At 43.5% G+C, this 17,761-nt stretch overlaps 2 protein-coding genes and 3 non-coding genes across 7 annotated transcripts; 2 read left to right on the top strand and 3 right to left on the bottom strand.

Moving 5' to 3' along the window:
• Positions 1–307: 307 nt before the first annotated feature.
• Positions 308–379, top strand: trnaa-cgc (transfer RNA alanine (anticodon CGC)). Its single transcript has one exon. It is a non-coding gene; the product is annotated as a tRNA-Ala (tRNA).
• A 100-nt stretch (positions 380–479) lies between these two features.
• On the bottom strand, positions 480–552 carry trnav-uac (transfer RNA valine (anticodon UAC)). The gene has a single exon. It is a non-coding gene; the product is annotated as a tRNA-Val (tRNA).
• A 151-nt stretch (positions 553–703) lies between these two features.
• Positions 704–776, bottom strand: trnav-uac (transfer RNA valine (anticodon UAC)). The gene has a single exon. It is a non-coding gene; the product is annotated as a tRNA-Val (tRNA).
• Positions 777–4,525: 3,749 nt separating this feature from the next.
• LOC129169117 (trafficking protein particle complex subunit 14-like) lies at positions 4,526–8,459 on the bottom strand. Of its 3 annotated transcripts, XM_054755193.1 has the most exons (13): positions 8,221–8,459; positions 7,060–7,391; positions 6,886–6,981; positions 6,508–6,637; positions 6,340–6,426; positions 6,135–6,255; positions 5,914–6,061; positions 5,703–5,785; positions 5,475–5,626; positions 5,242–5,378; positions 5,100–5,178; positions 4,897–5,011; positions 4,526–4,782 (listed from the first exon to the last, which is right to left on the bottom strand). In XM_054755193.1, the coding sequence occupies exons 1-13, from the start codon at positions 8,411–8,413 to the stop codon at positions 4,614–4,616; spliced, it is 1,842 nt and encodes a 613-aa protein (XP_054611168.1). In that variant the 5' UTR covers positions 8,414–8,459; the 3' UTR covers positions 4,526–4,613. The 3 variants fall into 3 exon arrangements, with proteins under 3 accessions (XP_054611168.1, XP_054611165.1, XP_054611166.1); XM_054755190.1 differs by having other exon boundaries at positions 4,526–5,011; XM_054755191.1 differs by having other exon boundaries at positions 4,526–5,011; positions 7,060–7,388.
• Positions 8,460–12,742: 4,283 nt separating this feature from the next.
• LOC129169375 (odorant receptor 131-2-like) lies at positions 12,743–17,619 on the top strand. Its single transcript, XM_054755748.1, has 2 exons — positions 12,743–12,804; positions 16,659–17,619. The coding sequence occupies exons 1-2, from the start codon at positions 12,743–12,745 to the stop codon at positions 17,617–17,619; spliced, it is 1,023 nt and encodes a 340-aa protein (XP_054611723.1).
• The last annotated feature ends 142 nt before the right edge of the window (positions 17,620–17,761 follow it).

The following is a 17,761-nucleotide window of genomic DNA, read 5'->3' as shown; positions in this document are numbered from 1 at the left end:
ATCGATCAGCCCATTTAATGGAGTGCTGTATTGTACAGTAGTATAGTACAGGTATAGTTTCTGCTGTTTCAACATTTGGAGAGTTTTTGTGTTTAGAGACAGTCGATTGTTTTAGAGCTTAAAGGTGAAAACAAGTTCCTATTATCTGCTTTTGCTGCGTAGCTTCAACATCAACACGACGTTTTGGCGCAAAAAAATCTAGTGGTAACATTAACATGTTAAAAAGAATGCAACGGTTAGGAACCACATCCGCGTGATCATGCTCTATAAAGCTTATGTAACTTCAGTTATCGGTAGTCACACCGGTGGGGATGTAGCTCAGTGGTAGAGCGCATGCTTCGCATGTATGAGGTCCCGGGTTCAATCCCCGGCATCTCCACATTTTGTTAGTTTCACGTTAAAATGTAATTCTTTAGACGTTCGTAGTATGATTGTGTTAAATAAAATGGCGACCACTAAATTAGGTGCAAAATTCGAACTGATCCCACTTGGGTTCGAACCCAGGACCTTCTGCGTGTAAAGCAGACGTGATAACCGCTACACTATGGAACCTACAAAGCTCGCTTTTTCTCTTTCTTTCTTACTTTATAAAACATATCGACAACATTTGCGTTCGTTACTCCGGCGGACTCATTAATAGGGACTAACGTGCTAAAAAATCTCAACATGACAAAGTCATTAATCGTCAACTCAAAAATATAACTGGTTCCACTGGGGCTCGAACCCAGGACCTTCTGCGTGTAAAGCAGACGTGATAACCGCTACACTATGGAACCACCTAACACTTTCACGATAAATTCTGCATATTAGCATAAGCTAGCATCAAGACAGGTGACTTACACAAGCTGGCGGTGGTGGTAGTGGCTCCACCAAATAGGTAGGTAGGACAGTAGATCGGTACACCAATATAAAACGATGTCAACACTGAGAGATGTCGTCACGTGAATAAAAGACATCAAGGCATCACAACTTACATAGCAATCCCTATATACTATGAAAAGATGCAGCATTTGCTTTTGCAAGTCGTAAATTTGTGCCAAAAGGTTTCCTACATTTTATAGTGAGCATTCAATATGGTGCGTGTCTTGTCGCGTTATTTCAGTTTTTCATCAAATTGCATGCTTTAGTACATGTCTCAATGTAGAAGTACATCCTTGCAAACGTACAGGAAACCTACAGTTAGCCTCAAAATTAGTCAAGAACATACTGTAATTTGTTCATACATTGGATGATTTGATTATTTCACAGGTGCAACTAGAACTTGCACTGTGATGTGGATGAGTATCTGACAGACAGCAGTGTGAGGACACCAGGAGCCGGAGGGTGAGGACAGCAACCAGTAAACAAGCATTTTATTTACAGCGCTGTAGGTGACATATACAGTACTTTTCCTAGTTTTTGGTTTATGTGTTTACATTACAGTATGTCTGTGTAGGCTCTCAGTCGTACAGGAGTTGTCCATCGAGGAAAAGGCTTCTTGAGACGTCATCTGTACTTCTGTGTAGAAGGTGTCGGACGTTTCGCTCCTCATCCGAAGAGCTTCGTCAGCAAACTAATAAGTGCTGGTAGCTTAGGCCTTAAATACAGTAAGAGTGGGCGGAATTGGTGTGCCAACACCCTCCTCCTATTGGTTCGTTACACTAAGCCTGCATTCCTCATCTTTACAGTGGTATAATCCTATCCTGTTATTCACACCTACGATAAAAGGGAAGTGTCGCTCCCTGAATTGGGTATGAACGACTCTGATACTGGCTAGTTAGCATCTATTGTTCTGGCTCGGCCCTGCCTTCACCTCATTTGCAAGACTAAGAGCTGTGGGTTTTGGTCTCAGTAACCTGCTGAACACAGGGTCCAAATTGAACCTCAAACCACCATTCCGATTCAATGACGGGTTCTGTTGTTTGACAAAAATAGCTTCCTTTACTCCTCTTTCAAACCATCTGTTTTCTTTGGCCAAAATCTTTACCTCGCTGTCCTGAAAAGAGTGATTGGTAGCTTTCAGGTGTAGATGTACTGCTGATTGAGGACCACTAGCATTGTCCCTGCGATGTTGATAAAGCCTTTTTTGGAGCATTTGCTTAGTTTCCCCAATGTAGTGCTCTTTGCATTCCTCATCTTTACAGTGGATGGAATAGACCACATTGCTCTGTTTCTGGTTTGGAGCCTTGTCTTTAGGATGCACTAATTTTTGTCTCAGGGTATTTACTGGTTTGAAATAGGTAGGAATTTTGTGTTGCCATAAGATCCTCTGGAGTTTTTCGGAGACCCCCGCTACATAAGGGACTACCACTCCTCTCCTTTTAAAAAGGAGACACAACATGTCCAGAGAGCGCTCTCAACCTGTGGGTACCCACGGTGGGCTTTTAACAAATGTCAAAAGAAGAGAGTAGGGAAAGAAACCCAAAAGCCCACAGAAGCTAAAAGGAGAGGAGTGGTAGTCCCTTATGTAGCGGGGGTCTCCGAAAAACTCCAGAGGATCTTATGGCAACACAAAATTCCTACCTATTTCAAACCAGTAAATACCCTGAGACAAAAATTAGTGCATCCTAAAGACAAGGCTCCAAACCAGAAACAGAGCAATGTGGTCTATTCCATCCACTGTAAAGATGAGGAATGCAAAGAGCACTACATTGGGGAAACTAAGCAAATGCTCCAAAAAAGGCTTTATCAACATCGCAGGGACAATGCTAGTGGTCCTCAATCAGCAGTACATCTACACCTGAAAGCTACCAATCACTCTTTTCAGGACAGCGAGGTAAAGATTTTGGCCAAAGAAAACAGATGGTTTGAAAGAGGAGTAAAGGAAGCTATTTTTGTCAAACAACAGAACCCATCATTGAATCGGAATGGTGGTTTGAGGTTCAATTTGGACCCTGTGTTCAGCAGGTTACTGAGACCAAAACCCACAGCTCTTAGTCTTGCAAATGAGGTGAAGGCAGGGCCGAGCCAGAACAATAGATGCTAACTAGCCAGTATCAGAGTCGTTCATACCCAATTCAGGGAGCGACACTTCCCTTTTATCGTAGGTGTGAATAACAGGATAGGATTATACCACTGTAAAGATGAGGAATGCAGGCTTAGTGTAACGAACCAATAGGAGGAGGGTGTTGGCACACCAATTCCGCCCACTCTTACTGTATTTAAGGCCTAAGCTACCAGCACTTATTAGTTTGCTGACGAAGCTCTTCGGATGAGGAGCGAAACGTCCGACACCTTCTACACAGAAGTACAGATGACGTCTCAAGAAGCCTTTTCCTCGATACATTACAGTATGTTATGCTGTTCACATTTTCTTTTTACAGACATCCCTCACAGTATTATGGTTTGTTTATCGCTCCCTCTCTATATTGCGTTTTTTTTCAGAAATTAATTGAAATTAATTGATTAATAAATGATCACTGTTTCGTGGTAGACTAACAGTGATCTATTATTAGTCAAAACATATTAAAATGCTATTCTGGTCATTAGACGGCAGTAATGACAAAACACTGAGACATTACCCTACATTACATTACCTAACCACTGCATCAAGTCAGCCATGGCATATCTGACATACTCCTGCCATCCTGAGTGGAAGTTGACTTTTTGGCTTCTTAAGTTTAGCCAAACCAATGGAAAAAATGTAATACACTGCGTGAGTCCAACTGTGTTCTTAATGTATTTTTATCACACTACATCCTTGTTAGCATCCTTAGCTTGAGAACAAAATGGCATCCGAAACAGGAAGTCAGCTGCGTACACTGTCTATGATGTAACGAGCGATTGACTCTCAAAAATGTTAACGCAAAACACGTTTTTATAGTTCTACAATTATAGTTTCACGTGCATGAAACAATTCTAAATGTGTAAAATGATGAATGAAAGGGATAAATGAACATTTATGTTTACTTTCCCCTTCATTGAAGACGTGACTGTTCCCAAAGACACAGTGTGGCAACACAGAGACCACCTTCCTGTTTTTTGTTCAACAGTGTTCCTCACCTTCTTTATCAAAATGCTGGCACTTGCAACTTTCTTTGGCTCCATTTTGGGTTACTGAGGTGAGAAACAGCATTCACTTCAGGAAATAACTCATGGCAAAACAGTAAGTTGGTGTCAGGTTTGATCTCGCTGCCACATCATGTCTTTGGGAACAGTCACGTCAAGAATCACGTCTTCAATGAAGGTAAAAGTCAACTTAAATGTTTGTCTTTTTCATTCTTCATTTATATGTATTTGTATGCATTTTAAATGTTTTCTGCATGTAAAGATATAATTGTCAAACTCTAAAACTTGTTTGGCATTAACATTTGGCTTTCTGGAACGGATTAATTGGGTTTATATGATTTCTGATGGGAAAAATTGATTCAGTTAACGCTCTTTTCAGTTCGAGCCAGACCTGGAACGAATTAATGACGCTAACCAAGGTTCCACTGTACTATGATTTTGTGCTGATGGCATTGCTTTTGCATCCATGATGTGACCTTTCACCTTCTTCCAAAGCGGCATTTGACATTTGAATTACTTGTTCAACACACACTTTTGAAAGTTTCATTGCATTGTTGTTTATTAATGCTGACATTAATACTGATGCAAACTGGTAACACTGACAAGATGTGTTCCCAGATGTTCTCCTAGATGTCGCCCTCGTGGCTAGGATCCACCACCAGAACTTTACACTCCCTCTTGGCGATCTTGTCCAATGACAGCAGGCTTTTGTCCTGCGGTGGCAAGTACAGCGGCCGACCCACTGGAGAGCCCACGGGGGGTGTGATGGCACGCCGCTCCATGGCGCTGCCGGTCCTGAGGAGTGCACATACACACACACACACACACACACACACACACACACACACACACAAAATTGAGAAGCAATCAAATACAAACGGGATAAAAGGCTCATGGTCTTGGTCACACCTCATGATGTGGGAGCGAGACGGCTGCTGGTGGGAGAAGGACTGGGATCGACCCAAACTGGCCTGGTGACGGTCCAGCAGGTCTCGGACCGCCGGGCTGGATGGGCTGTTTTTACCTGAGTGGCGGTGGGAGAATGCGGGAGGCCACATTTGAACAAAACCAGAACTTCATCATCCAGCAGCATCACCACATTAGGTTCTTACGTGAGAGCGGCCTGGCGTCGGGAGGCGGGTTGGCGACAGACGCAGTGAACTGCAGCTTGAGCTTCATGTGCTGACTTAGCTGAGGAGACAAAAGAGCCTGTGAGCAAGGGTCCACGACTCCCCCTGCAGGTGCCACCCGTACCTCATACAGTCCGGGTCTGAGGATCTGGAAGGCCACGCTGAAGGACAGCGTGCTTCCTTTGCGACAGTGGCCCAGGTTACTGAAAGGCGTGTGGCAGACAACCGCTGCCAGCGTGGCGTCCTCGCTCTGACCGCGACCTAAAAATACAATGACTTGCTTTGAGAATGTTCACCCCACTGGTAACACAAGTATGTGATAATCAGAGGCGTGGCGGTGTGCAAGCCCAAATTGACCTTCTGGAGTCCACACCAGCCGAACTGACAGGAAATCCTGCAGGTTGTTGAGCAGTACGTATTTCACTTTAAAGTGCTCCTTGACCTTGACAGTGCTCGGACAACTGGCCGTCATCACAAACCTCGGGCGGTCCAGACGGACACTTGGCAACCTGGGAGTGGGAAGGTGCAGGTTGACACTGATGTGATGGGTCACAGAATGGGACAAGCAGGATGCTAAGCTCCTACCTGTAGTGGGTGTAGATACAGTTGGTGAACGGCATCTTGGGAGTCGACCACTGCAGCACAGCTACCAGAGGAACCTCCATCCCCTGAAAAGAAACACACTCTACCTCAAGGTTGCCTTCTAGCGTCACCATCAGGTGACAAATCATGCCACAGGACTGCGATGGAGTTGTTGATACCTGATAACACAATGTCATCGTGGGTGCCAACGCACCTCATTGGACTCGTCCTGAGGCATGTCGTTCAGGTGCAGCTGGAACAGGAAGTCATGCTCCTCCAAGGCACCGAGCATGCTAGGAAGGCAGCAAGCGACACTGTCCACCTTGCAGAAAGACGCCATGCCCACCTCACCGGAATGGTGGCTGAACAGTCGGAGCATGGTCTCGTTCATGTGATGATGAGATGTCACGTGTCAGTCACATGTCCTGTACGTACCACACATTGTCCACCAGTAGCACGGAGCCATCGGGCATCATTGGAAGGTAGGAGGCGTTGAGGTCCGGCAGAATCCGAACGTCCCGCACGCTCACCTCCTCCTGGGATGAGTTGTTCAGCACTGAGCGAGGATGAGGACACAGACACAGTTCCTCTTTTGACTGTGGCCTCGCATCACCTGACATGTTAGGTGTTGTCCAGCTACCTTTGAGGACAGCCAGGTGGCGCCCTGAGACACTCATCAGCTTGCATCGGATGGCAGGCGGCGGCAGGACGGTCAGGGTGGTGCTTACTGAGGACCAGAGTCAAGTTAGTCACGCTTGTGTGTGTGTGTGTGTGTGTGTGTGTGTGTTTGTTTGTGTGTGTGTCAAACCTTGAGCCTTGAAAGTGTTCAGGTCGTGTCTGAAGGTGTGTGATGGTTCCCGTTGCTGCAGGACACTCAGGTAGCCTAATTCCTGCACCTCCACTTGCTCCGCCTCCTTCTTCCACACCGTGACCATCACCTTACAGCAAACACACGCACACACACATACACACACCTGATTAGACTACAAATGTTTGGCTGACTCTTAGCCGGAGCACTGAATAGGTGGAGGTCATGTCATTGATGAGTCAGAACTAGAAGGACAAGGTCCAGTCTACATTAACGTGCCCTGTAGGACTCCAAAGAGACAGTTTTTCCAGCTGTATTCAAGAGACTACGAGTCATTGGACCATAAAATTAGCAGTGATGTAGTACTTCATGTAGTACCTTGACTTTCACGGTGCTGACAGGGAGTTTGTCCAAGGAGACCGTGAGCGGGAAAATTACTTCATCTGCCAGAACCACTGGGTCGTCCAGAGGAGACTGGTGTTGATAACAAATGCAGAGAGTCAATCAAAGTAACTTTACTCAAAGCTGAGGTCCAGGTGGTTTTGGGCCTACCTGAAGCGGCACCCTGCGGAACTCGCGCGCCACAGAGCCGCATGAGTTGTGTATTAGCAACGGCTTGCAGTCTCGGAAGGACCGACAACGCGAATCCATCCTGCTCCCCAGCGCTGCGATGGCCGCCTCAGCCGCCGCAATGTAGTCCTCCTCGCCCTCGTCCACACCCTCGTCCCCACTGCTGGCGTAGTCGTGGTAGTGCTGGTTGGCCCGATGGCGGCTGCTCTCACCTGGACTCACGCTGGCCACGGCACACAGCGACCCAGCCAGCTCCCTCCAGGCCCGACTGCTGGACGACTCTGTCCCAAAACCTGCTGATGGAGCGTCTCCTGCTGGAAGAGGGTTGTCCCGTCATTCGGTCCACTTGAGTCCAGGTTGGCCTAATGATTTAACCAGCTTCTGGTACAGTTTCATGGTGCTGATTGTCTCTTTCTACATTACAGGAGGTCCTCGGTTTACGACATCTTTCATGCAACCACGTTGTGTGACGAAGTTCCATGTGACGATATTTCACGTGACAATACAGTATTTCATGTTACCTTACGTATGACGCACTCCCATAAATTATTTATTAAATTATTTACATTACTTGTTAAATTGTTTCCATGATTAAATTGTGATTTCGACCTTGTTAGTTTGTAAATACAAGTCGCTGGAGAAGTAGTTAAGTGAGTGCGTCGGAAGAATTCATAGTCGAGTGTATTTTGTACTTAGTCATTTTTATCACTGTATTTGATGTGTCCTACATGTGTTCTGTCTATGGTGTGAGTGTTAATTCAGCAATCATTTAGGTACAGCTTACACTTTAATTCCACTTACAACTCATCGTAGTAACGGAACTCCTTCGTAAACCGAGGACTTCTTGTATTGTACGACATTTAATCATTGATCCGTTTTAATGGTAGTGACATTAATCCATTAACAAACATGAGGCATTGATTTGACAGTAAGTTTATATTATAATAAGTACATATTAAGTCAATTATACATATTAGATATTAACTAAGTAGATAAATAAGCTAACCTAAATATTGTAAACGCCTCCAACTGAGCATTATTAATTTGTTATTAACTTGTGCACCGAATGAAGGGACCACATTGACAACGTGTTCTCTGTTGACAGTCAGCAAACGGCGTCACCGCCCTCCCCCCCCTGCTTACTGTGGCCCTGCTCGGTCGGCGTCGCCCTTGCATCCTTGCAGCGCAGCACCAGTAGGAAGCGGACCGTCTCCCCCAGGTAGAGGTGGCTCCGACGGGGTAGCGTACGGTACCGGGCCGGATCGGACAGGTCCGTGATGGGAACCGCCGGAAAATACATGAAATACTCACACTGAGACTCCATCATCTGCACCATGGCGACGGGCGGAGGATGAGGAGGGATTGAAGCTCAGGACCAACGCGAGAACAATGCGCACTTCAGGACTTCCGCTTTCAAAATAAAAGGCTGTTTTACTGACGTGTGAGTCTCGAGTGATGTGGAAACATGAAGGTGATTTAAGAAGGCCCTACGTATGTATGTATAAGTCCCGAAGTGACACATTATGTATGTATGACAAATTATAGGAAACATTTTGGAGTAGTTGAGTCATGTGACTCTCAAAGATAAGGCTTCCCCAAAATGGCAGTGTCGGGTAAGCTGGCTCATTTCCTAAAAGCTTATTGTGATTAAAGCTCATTTTAAAGCTATTTATCAATTACATTTTTCTAATAGGGTGTGTTCTCTTCAATTAATTCATATAAAACAATGTGGGCAAACATACTTTTAGTCTTAAAATTGTAATGGAAAGCATGATGTGGTGTTCCATGTCCGATTGCGATACCACAACAGAACATACCAACACCAACCCAACACTGCGACCAACCTTGTTTTCTCCTCTGGTGTTGTAGTATCCTAATAGAGTTATTTTGCTTAAGAGAGACATTAAAAAAACAGCATGTTCAAACTGTGATAATAATTTGAAGACGAGTTGAAAAATTGCAAGAATTTACATTTGCACTGTTTGATCTTAAGGAGGTTCTAAGTAGAACTTCAAAATGCCAAAAAGAAATGGTAGTGAGACAAAAAATGTATTGAGTAAGCAATTTATTACAAACAAGCATGAAACTGAAATAGGCTGTTCATCAGCTGATCGAAAGTTTAAGACCACAGCCTTTAAAAGCCAAAATCTTGGCAAAAATGTCATTTTCGATTATGGTATTCAGGTATTCACACTGTCATGATCTCTTAATGGCAAAGGCAAAAAAAAAGTTAGCTCTTTGAGTGCGGTCGGATAGTCGAGCTGCATAAACAAGGCCGCTTGCAGTGTGCCATTGCTGCTGAGGTTGGACGCACTAAAACAATCATTTGAAACTTCTTCAAAGATCCTGAGGGGTATGGAACAAAAACGTCAGGTGGTAGAACCAAAAAAATGTCCTGAGCCAGAGGATCCGATTGGCTGTCTGTCAAGACACGGGACGATCCTCGGCCCAAATGAAGGTTGTACTGTTGAGTGCAGTCCACAACCGTAATAACCATCAGACAACATCTGTGAGGTAAGGTTTTTCAGAAGAAAAAACGTCTTCAAAGGCCTTGTCTCTTTCAAAGCTACAAAATTGCCCCTTTATAATTTGCATTTTCAGGTGATTAAAAAGAATAACATAGCTACTCATTACTGAGATCTTTTTTGAAAATTTTAATTCTATTTCAGGTGGGTTTCGGTTGTTTTTGAGCTGTGCTTTTAAACCTTTGATCAGCTGATGGACAGCCTATTTGACTTTAATGGTTGTTTGTTATTGTCTCACTCCAATTTATTCTTTTTGCATTTCGGAGCTCTATTTACAACCTCCTTAAGATCCAACGGTGCAAAATGTAAATTCTTGCAATTTTTCAACTGGTCTTTAAATTTTGATCAGGCGTGTAATGCTGTTGCTTTTTCACTTAAACTTTCACACCAAGCAGGAGATGCAAATGGAGAAATGGAGAAAACAGAATAGTTGGACCGTGCGCCTTGTCTGTGATATTGGCCTGCGACTCTTTCGCAGAAAACACCTTCAAGAGACATTTAAAGCACTAACGGCAGACAAGCAGAAAAACGTTTGCAAAGTCAATCCAGTTCACTTTGTGTCCGTGTGCTCTCTCTCTCTCTGCTACGCTTGAATGCTCACACACTACTTATACACAATACGAACACTACATATGTAAAATAGAACACAACTTACTAGCAGTGGAGTGCAGTCTGGGCCAAAACACTACCAAAAGCAGTGACCTACATTTACAACTTAAATTCTAGAATTTGTTTCAAGAAATTGTATTAATTTATTGTATTAATTTATTGTATTTGTAGCTTGTGATGTAGTGTGCCATGTAGCTTGGCGGCGCTGCGTCCCGTACGTGTATTTATGTTGGATATTTTTGTCCAGTTAAATTTCAGCTTCTATGTGTGGGTTAGGGTTAGGGTTGTCATGTCACTCTAATCTTCCCAGGGCCTTCAGAATCAGGAATGCTGGCCCATGTCACTTACACCAGGGGTGTAATCGCAAAGGTAGTGTGGGTCGATTGCATGTGTCACCCACGTGCCTCACAAGCATAGGACACTGTGAGGAGCTGCAAAACACACACAAACACACATACACACCAATTAATTAATTAATTAATTAATTAATTTTGAACAAGTATACTAAGGTTACATTGAAGAACATCAGATTTTTACAGGTACACAATGCAACATACCGGAAAGGGAGTAGGAAGAAGCAGAGCTTATTCAATCCAGTGGTGTGCGGTGCATTTGGCACCTGTACCTTCACTGGGCACTTAACCGGCCAGAATTTTTCATCCGACACTGATTAAAAATAGATTATAAAAAGCACAACGTCACATACACTGCAGTGTGTTTACGCAAATAAGGATTGCTGCAGTGTGTGTGCTCTCCTCAGCGCGTTTGTGGCAATTTCAAGGATTCTGTGCAAAATGAGAAGAAAGAGGGCAAGAATTTTGGCTAGTTTGTGGAGAACTCGCTGCACGCATGCCGGTACCTAGGACATTGCCGTGAGCCGCTCACTGACACTTTTTTAAAATAATTTTCGGATGACAAAGACGAAAGCGCTTTTGCCTAAATTGGTGAGTACCTTTACCCAAGTCTTGGTAAGCACGGCAAAACATGCCTTTCGATAACGTATAGGTCGCATCTATGCGACCTGACTGTTCCTACTGCAGTAGGATTGCAGTACGAATGAGTCCTGAGTCGCATTTGAAAAGAATCGGAATTGTGCTGTTGACACTGGCATGAAAAAATCAGATACAGGTCACATGTCAAATTGACCTGCAGTGTGAACATAGCCTTATAACATGACAGAAAAAATCAAACCTTTTACATAAAATAAATGTTCATAAAATACATTTACTCTCAAGAGATTTTGCTTAAATAAGCATATTTTTAAATTAATAATGGGCCACATTTAATCACAAAACAGCATGATTTATTTATATATGTATATATACTGTATATATATATATATATATATATACACACACTAGGTCCCCAACTTACGAACACAATTGGTTCCAGACGACCGTTCACAAGTCGATTTGTTCATAAGTCGATCAAAAGGTAATATTACCAATGATATAGGTACTACATGTACGTGTATACATATACAGTATATGTGTATGTGTGTAAATATGAGTTTGGATGTAGTAGTAATATTAAACGAGGATAATTCATGAAAAAAAACAATAATAAAAATGATATAATAATACGTAATGCTAAATAATTTTATTTACCTTTGAAGAGGAGTGGCCGAACATACGTCATTGTGGTGGTATTGGAGGAGGAGGAGTTATTGAAAAAAGGTTGTTGTCTTAGACTCTTCTAAAAGAGGTAGTGTTCTGTGGGTGGCGTAGAATTAAGCAGGCCTATTAACTCGCTTTGTCCAGGTTGCATGTACTGCTACAATTTAGCTTTCCATGTCTCCTTTACACTCTCTCCTCGTCTTCTCCACCTGTTGGTCCCATTAGCAGTGTCACAGTGCCCTCTACTGGTCAAGCATGTAGCAGTATAAATATGGAGTTACTACAAGGCAAAATACATGAAAATATAGACCAGTCAGCTTGCGTTCGTATCTCCGAATGTTCGCTCGTCGGATGTTCGTAAGTAGAGAACCCAGTGTATATATTTTTAAAAATGTGATAGTGAAGCCACAAAATTAAAACAGCGATGTGGCGAGGGACTACTGTACTTCCAAATTCTCCGAAACACCTTTGGAGATATTCCTACAGTCAGCATGCCGATTGCACGCTACCTCGAGACTTCAAACATCAGTGGCATTGTACTGTGTGATAAAACTGCATATTTTTGGGTGGCCTTTATTTGTGCATTGTGTAAAGCACACCTATGCAATAATCATGTGATTACTACTTGCTTTCACTATTACACTATGCTTTCTTTACACTGTTCTCTTTACTTGTCTTGCTGCTGTAACAAGTAAATTTCCCCGCTGTGGGATAAATAAAGTACATACATACAATGTGATCAAATCAGTATCTTGATATGCCACGCCTGTGAGGTGGGTGGATTATATTGGCAAATACCGAGATTTAGACAATAATATATTATTTAACAATATTTTCATTGAGAATGTTATTGTACATTGTTTGATCCTGTTTTATGTTTATGGTTCTGTTACGGTGTGTGCGGTGGACAACAGAATGCAGAGGCAGATGGAGCGATTTACGGTCTTTAATGTCCACGATGGCAAGCTCAAGCAAAGGTAAGTAAAAAGAAGTGAACAAAGGGCACTGGAGGCAGCGGCTTGCTGCACAGCAGGAAAAAAAAGGGTAAATATACAAAAACCTTCTAGCAAGAAGGTCAGGGACAACTGGGCTGGGCTCCTCAATAGAGTAGGAGATGCTAGCGAGCGATGAGTGCAGACAGGCCGTTGGTAAGCCACTGGAGTGTAACGAGGAACTGGCCTCCTCAAGCTGCCCCTACTCAGTAGTAGTAGTAAACTGCCCTGATTAGGAACAGGTGTGCCCATTTGTCCGCCAAGCTCCCAACTGTAGGAGGAGAGAAAGAGCGAGCGCAACAAGGCACAACAGCAGGTGATCAGAACATTCATTCTCCTGAAAGGGGTGCCAAAAGCGGGACATAGCAAGCAATATTACATTTTGGTATATTTGACGGCAGCTGGGCACTCTTGACTGAAATGTCAGTTGTATCCAGGGGCGGACTTACCATTAGGCAAACAAAAGGCATGTGCCTGGGGCCTCGAGATATCCAGGGGCCTCCAAACGTCTCTTAAAAAACGATTATTGATGTTTTTCTTCGATTTAAAGTACATATTATTGTTTTATGGGCGCCACACACAGGAGGCGACATTCATTTTCAATGGAACCTGTGCGATAGGGCGATTATCGTGTGTCACCGTCCAGCCAAGAGACACGCAAAAAGTTTGTGTTCGTCCGTGTCATCGTGCACATGCTGGCTTGCGACGCAATCCCATAAAGTTGAAAAAGGTTCAATTTTTCTTCGCTTTTGCCCAGACGAGGACCAATCAGCGGGAGTTTCATTGATCGAGCACTGAGCGGACAGGATGCTAATCAGTACGCTATACTTGCCGTGTCAGATTTCCCAGAGCTATTTGACATTTCTAAATAAAGAGTATAGAGATATAAAGAAATAAGCGGCATGGGAACTCGCCAGAGTAAACCTATCGGGTAAGTTTACATTCATTTTACACTGACATTTATGTAAGTTCATCTTCAATACTAGTAAGATCCGGTACTAGCAATAGTACTCGATCAACACCGGCCGCTTTTCCTCCTCTGAACTACTTTGATACCCCCAAATTCCCTCCACATCTGACAGGAGAAGGTGAGAGGGAAACAAATAGTTTTTTTAATCAAAACTACCAAAGGCAGAGCCGAGAAGAATGTAGTAGTTTTAGGGATGAAGCTGAGAGTGACGCTTTTTCATCACAAAGATGTAAATATTAAAGCGGTAAACTATATTAAATGTTGCTTAATGTTCTTATCAATTACAGTAAAAGCGTTGAGGTGATTCACTATCCTGACCAAGCGTCATACAAACATGGTGGGAACAAGCTAGCGGGCGCAGCGAAAAAGAGGAGATGACTGACCCCCATAAATCCAAAAATAGGACACAAAAAAGAAAGAAAACATATAATTTTCCCGATAAATGGGAGGGAGATTTTTATTTTTATTTTTTTACGGCACAATGTGGAGAGACATTTCACATCGTGTCACACGTGTCACACAAGCTACAATGCTAACTACCACAGGGAAGCTCACTATCAGCACAAAGAGCCCGTGAGTTAAAGGCAGCTTTGTGTAAAACATCAATCTTTTTTCACAAGACCGGTTAAAAACTCCAAAAAAGCAACCAAAGCCTCATTTAGAGGCACACAACTCTTGATGAAGAAAAAGAAGGCCTTTTCAGACGGGGAGGTTGTCAAAGAAGCAATGATGCTAATTGCTAAAACTGTACTTGAAGACGAGAATGAAACCGATGTAATGTCCACCCTCTCCGGTGTTCAACTGGGGGCAACTACACTGGTAAGAAGAGTGTCATGATTTATTATTTGTACAAACATGGTGCATAGTAATTCAGCATTTGTGGAAAAATGGGACGTTGTGATTTCATAGGACTGTAGTAAAAGAAAAATTCAATTTGAAAAACACTTGCACTTATAGAAATAAAGTGTTTCATATTGATAGGTATCTGTTTTTTCTCTTATTAAATAATTGTTGATATTTATTGTGAGAAATCATTAACATGATCAGTGTCTTCCCATAGATTAATATCATTAATTAATATTAATAATAACATATAGTTAAAGGTAAATTGAGCAAATTGGCTATTTTAGAAGTTTGTATCAAACTGGTAGCCCTTCACATGAATCACGACCCAAGAAGTAGCTCTCAGTTTCAAAAGGGTGACCCCTGATCTAGGGAATGGTTTTTATTCACAATGCAGTGGCGACTAGTCATAATATAGTGAGGTTCAAGGTGATCAATTAAGCGTTTAAACCCGACTTTACTCACAACCGGCAGGGGCTGGTCATCTTTTCTGTTATAGCTCATGACATCCTGTCATCCCGTGGGAGTTTCTCACGCTTTTGCAAACGTCTCATCAGTGGTGGAAGTTTCAGGAAGCGGTGGTGTTGCAATGTGCGAGGAGTTTGGTCGTATAAAACTTGGCGAAAAGAAATGACCGAATGGGCTGAAATTAACATCAGATCATGTTTTATACACAACAGACACAAATATGGTATTCAATAATGTTTCCCCTCTTTATTCAATGTGTTTGCAATATATTTTGATATGTCTCTAGCTGTAAATCACTGAAGTCTGTCCGTCAGGCCCCTAAAAGTGATGGGACCCTTGCTGGTATCCCTTAAAGGAGAATCACCCCCATGTGTGATAAAGTTTTTTTCTAAAGTTCGATAGTGTCATCTGAGGAATGAACTTTGTCCTCAGTGTTTGTTTTGTCTCCTTTTTTTGTTTTTCTCTGGTGTCGATGCGACAACGGTGTGGCTTTGGCCCCGAAAGGCTCATTTAGCCACATCAATTATTCAGCATGTTTTCACCAAATATCAGCTTGATTAATGAGGCCTGTGGGTGTTTACTCAGGTACGTGTCTGTGGGGACACACTATGACAAGTTCAATAAAAAACAAAAAACATTTGCACTCTTGTTTGTTCACAGTTAGACAATCACTAAAGACAGCCATTGAGGAGCTAATCAGCCCTCCATCCATCCATTTTCTATGCCGCTTCTCCTCATTAGGGTCGCGGGGGCATGCTGGATCCCAGCTGACAGGTCGCCAGCCAATCGCAGGGCACATATAGAAAAACAACCATTCACACTCACATTCATACCTACGGACAATTTAGAGTCGCCAATTAACCTAACATGCATGTTTTTTGGGGAATGTGGGAGGAAACTGGAGTACCTGGAGAAAACCCACGCATGCACGGGGAGAACATGCAAACTCCACACAGAAAATGCCCAAGGGAGAATCAAACCCAGGTCTTCCCGATCTCCAGACTCTGACTGTGTGGCCAACATGCTAACCACTAGACCACCGTGCCAGACCTAATTGGTCCAATTAAGAAGAGTAGGTGCCTGAGATGACCTGTACAGACGTTCCAAGAAACATACACCATGTCTGCACCAAACTATCCAGTTAGGTCCAGTCCACTTCAAGACTTGAAAGACTAAATTCTGATATAGTTTGTGGGGCTAGGCAGGCGGATAATAGTTTATTTTAGTAACGGTGATGCGCTCACTAAAACAGATTTGAACAAATTGGTCATCCACATTGACGCCAATAAACACCTAAAACCTAACGTAACTCTTTTTGTGTAAAACTGTGCATTTCTGTTGGCACTTACTGCCCTCCAGCCTGATGATGACAGGGGGGGGGCTGTTGGGAGCGTGGTTGCCGGGTACTTGATGAGAGTCCCATGACGTCACTCAGGAATGAGTAGGAGTTTGTACGTATCAGCATGGAGCAGGTAAACGTATAAAGGCAGCGAGCAGTCTACGGCTGGTCTTGGACATTTAGGGCTTCATGTTGTCTTTGTATGTCTTCTATGTTAAGACAAGGTTTGACACAGTCCAATGTGACCCGGCTGGGTCTGGTGGAGCGAGTTTTGTCGTCCAGCTTTACCTCTGTCACCTGCTTGGTGTTCCTCTTCATCAATGGAGTGATGATGTTCATTTTGAGAAGTAAACCTGTGTTTCAAGAGACATCTCGCTATATCCTGCTGTTTCACCTCCTCCTGGCGGACACGCTGCAAATGGCAATCACCCAGGCGTTGTACCTTGTGCACGCATGTCGGATCATCATGACGTATCCTGAGTGCGGCGTACTCACCATGCTGGGCCACCTGACCAGTGATATATCTCCTCTGCTGCTGGTGGTGATGTCGCTGGAGAGATATGTGGCGGTGTGCCACCCTCTCAGACATGCCTCCATCATCACTGTCAGGAACACGGGGGCGGCAGTGCTCGCTGTTTGGATCTTTTCTTTACTAAATGTTCTCACCCAAGTGCTTTTGCTGTTAAAGTTTCCTTTTGATGAGCTGGAGAGTCTGCAAATGCCAAAGCTGTGTGCCAGTACCAACATGATTCTCCTGCCTGTGTTTGATCATTACAGAACCGCTTACACAGGTTTTTTATTCACCTTGGCAGGCTTTATCATTGTTTGCAGCTACGTCAGTGTGATGGTGGCAGCAAGGTCGGCATCAAGGGGTCAAGGAGACAAGGAGTCAGCCCGTAAAGCTCAGAGGACACTGCTGCTGCACCTAGTACAGCTGGCCCTCATCCTCTTGTCATACATCTACATCACTGTCCTGATATTTTTGTACACTGTTACCTCCAGAATTATCTTTTTACGAATGCAGTCCTTTATGTTTGTGTGTTTTTTCTTCATACCCAGATGTATGGGTTCTCTCATCTACGGGCTGAGAGATCAAACAATCAGAGTCGTCCTCACGTACTATCTCTGCTGTACACGCAAAGTGGCAGTCGCTCCTGTCAAGGCTGTGCTTGTGTCCTGAGAGCACCTTTCTTGGGACATACTGCATGTTCTTCACTGCCTTAAGTGTCATCAGTGTCAACAGCACGAGCAACTTTCACGTTGTATTCAACATCCTTGGCAAGGAAACCCCTGAATGTGCACTGTGTCACTTATAATTACAG

Source organism: Dunckerocampus dactyliophorus, chromosome 16 (genome assembly GCF_027744805.1).
Source record: "Dunckerocampus dactyliophorus isolate RoL2022-P2 chromosome 16, RoL_Ddac_1.1, whole genome shotgun sequence".
Taxonomy (NCBI): Eukaryota; Metazoa; Chordata; class Actinopteri; order Syngnathiformes; family Syngnathidae; genus Dunckerocampus; species Dunckerocampus dactyliophorus.
Note: the sequence above shows the minus strand (reverse complement) of the source record. Positions and strands in the feature narration are given on the sequence as shown.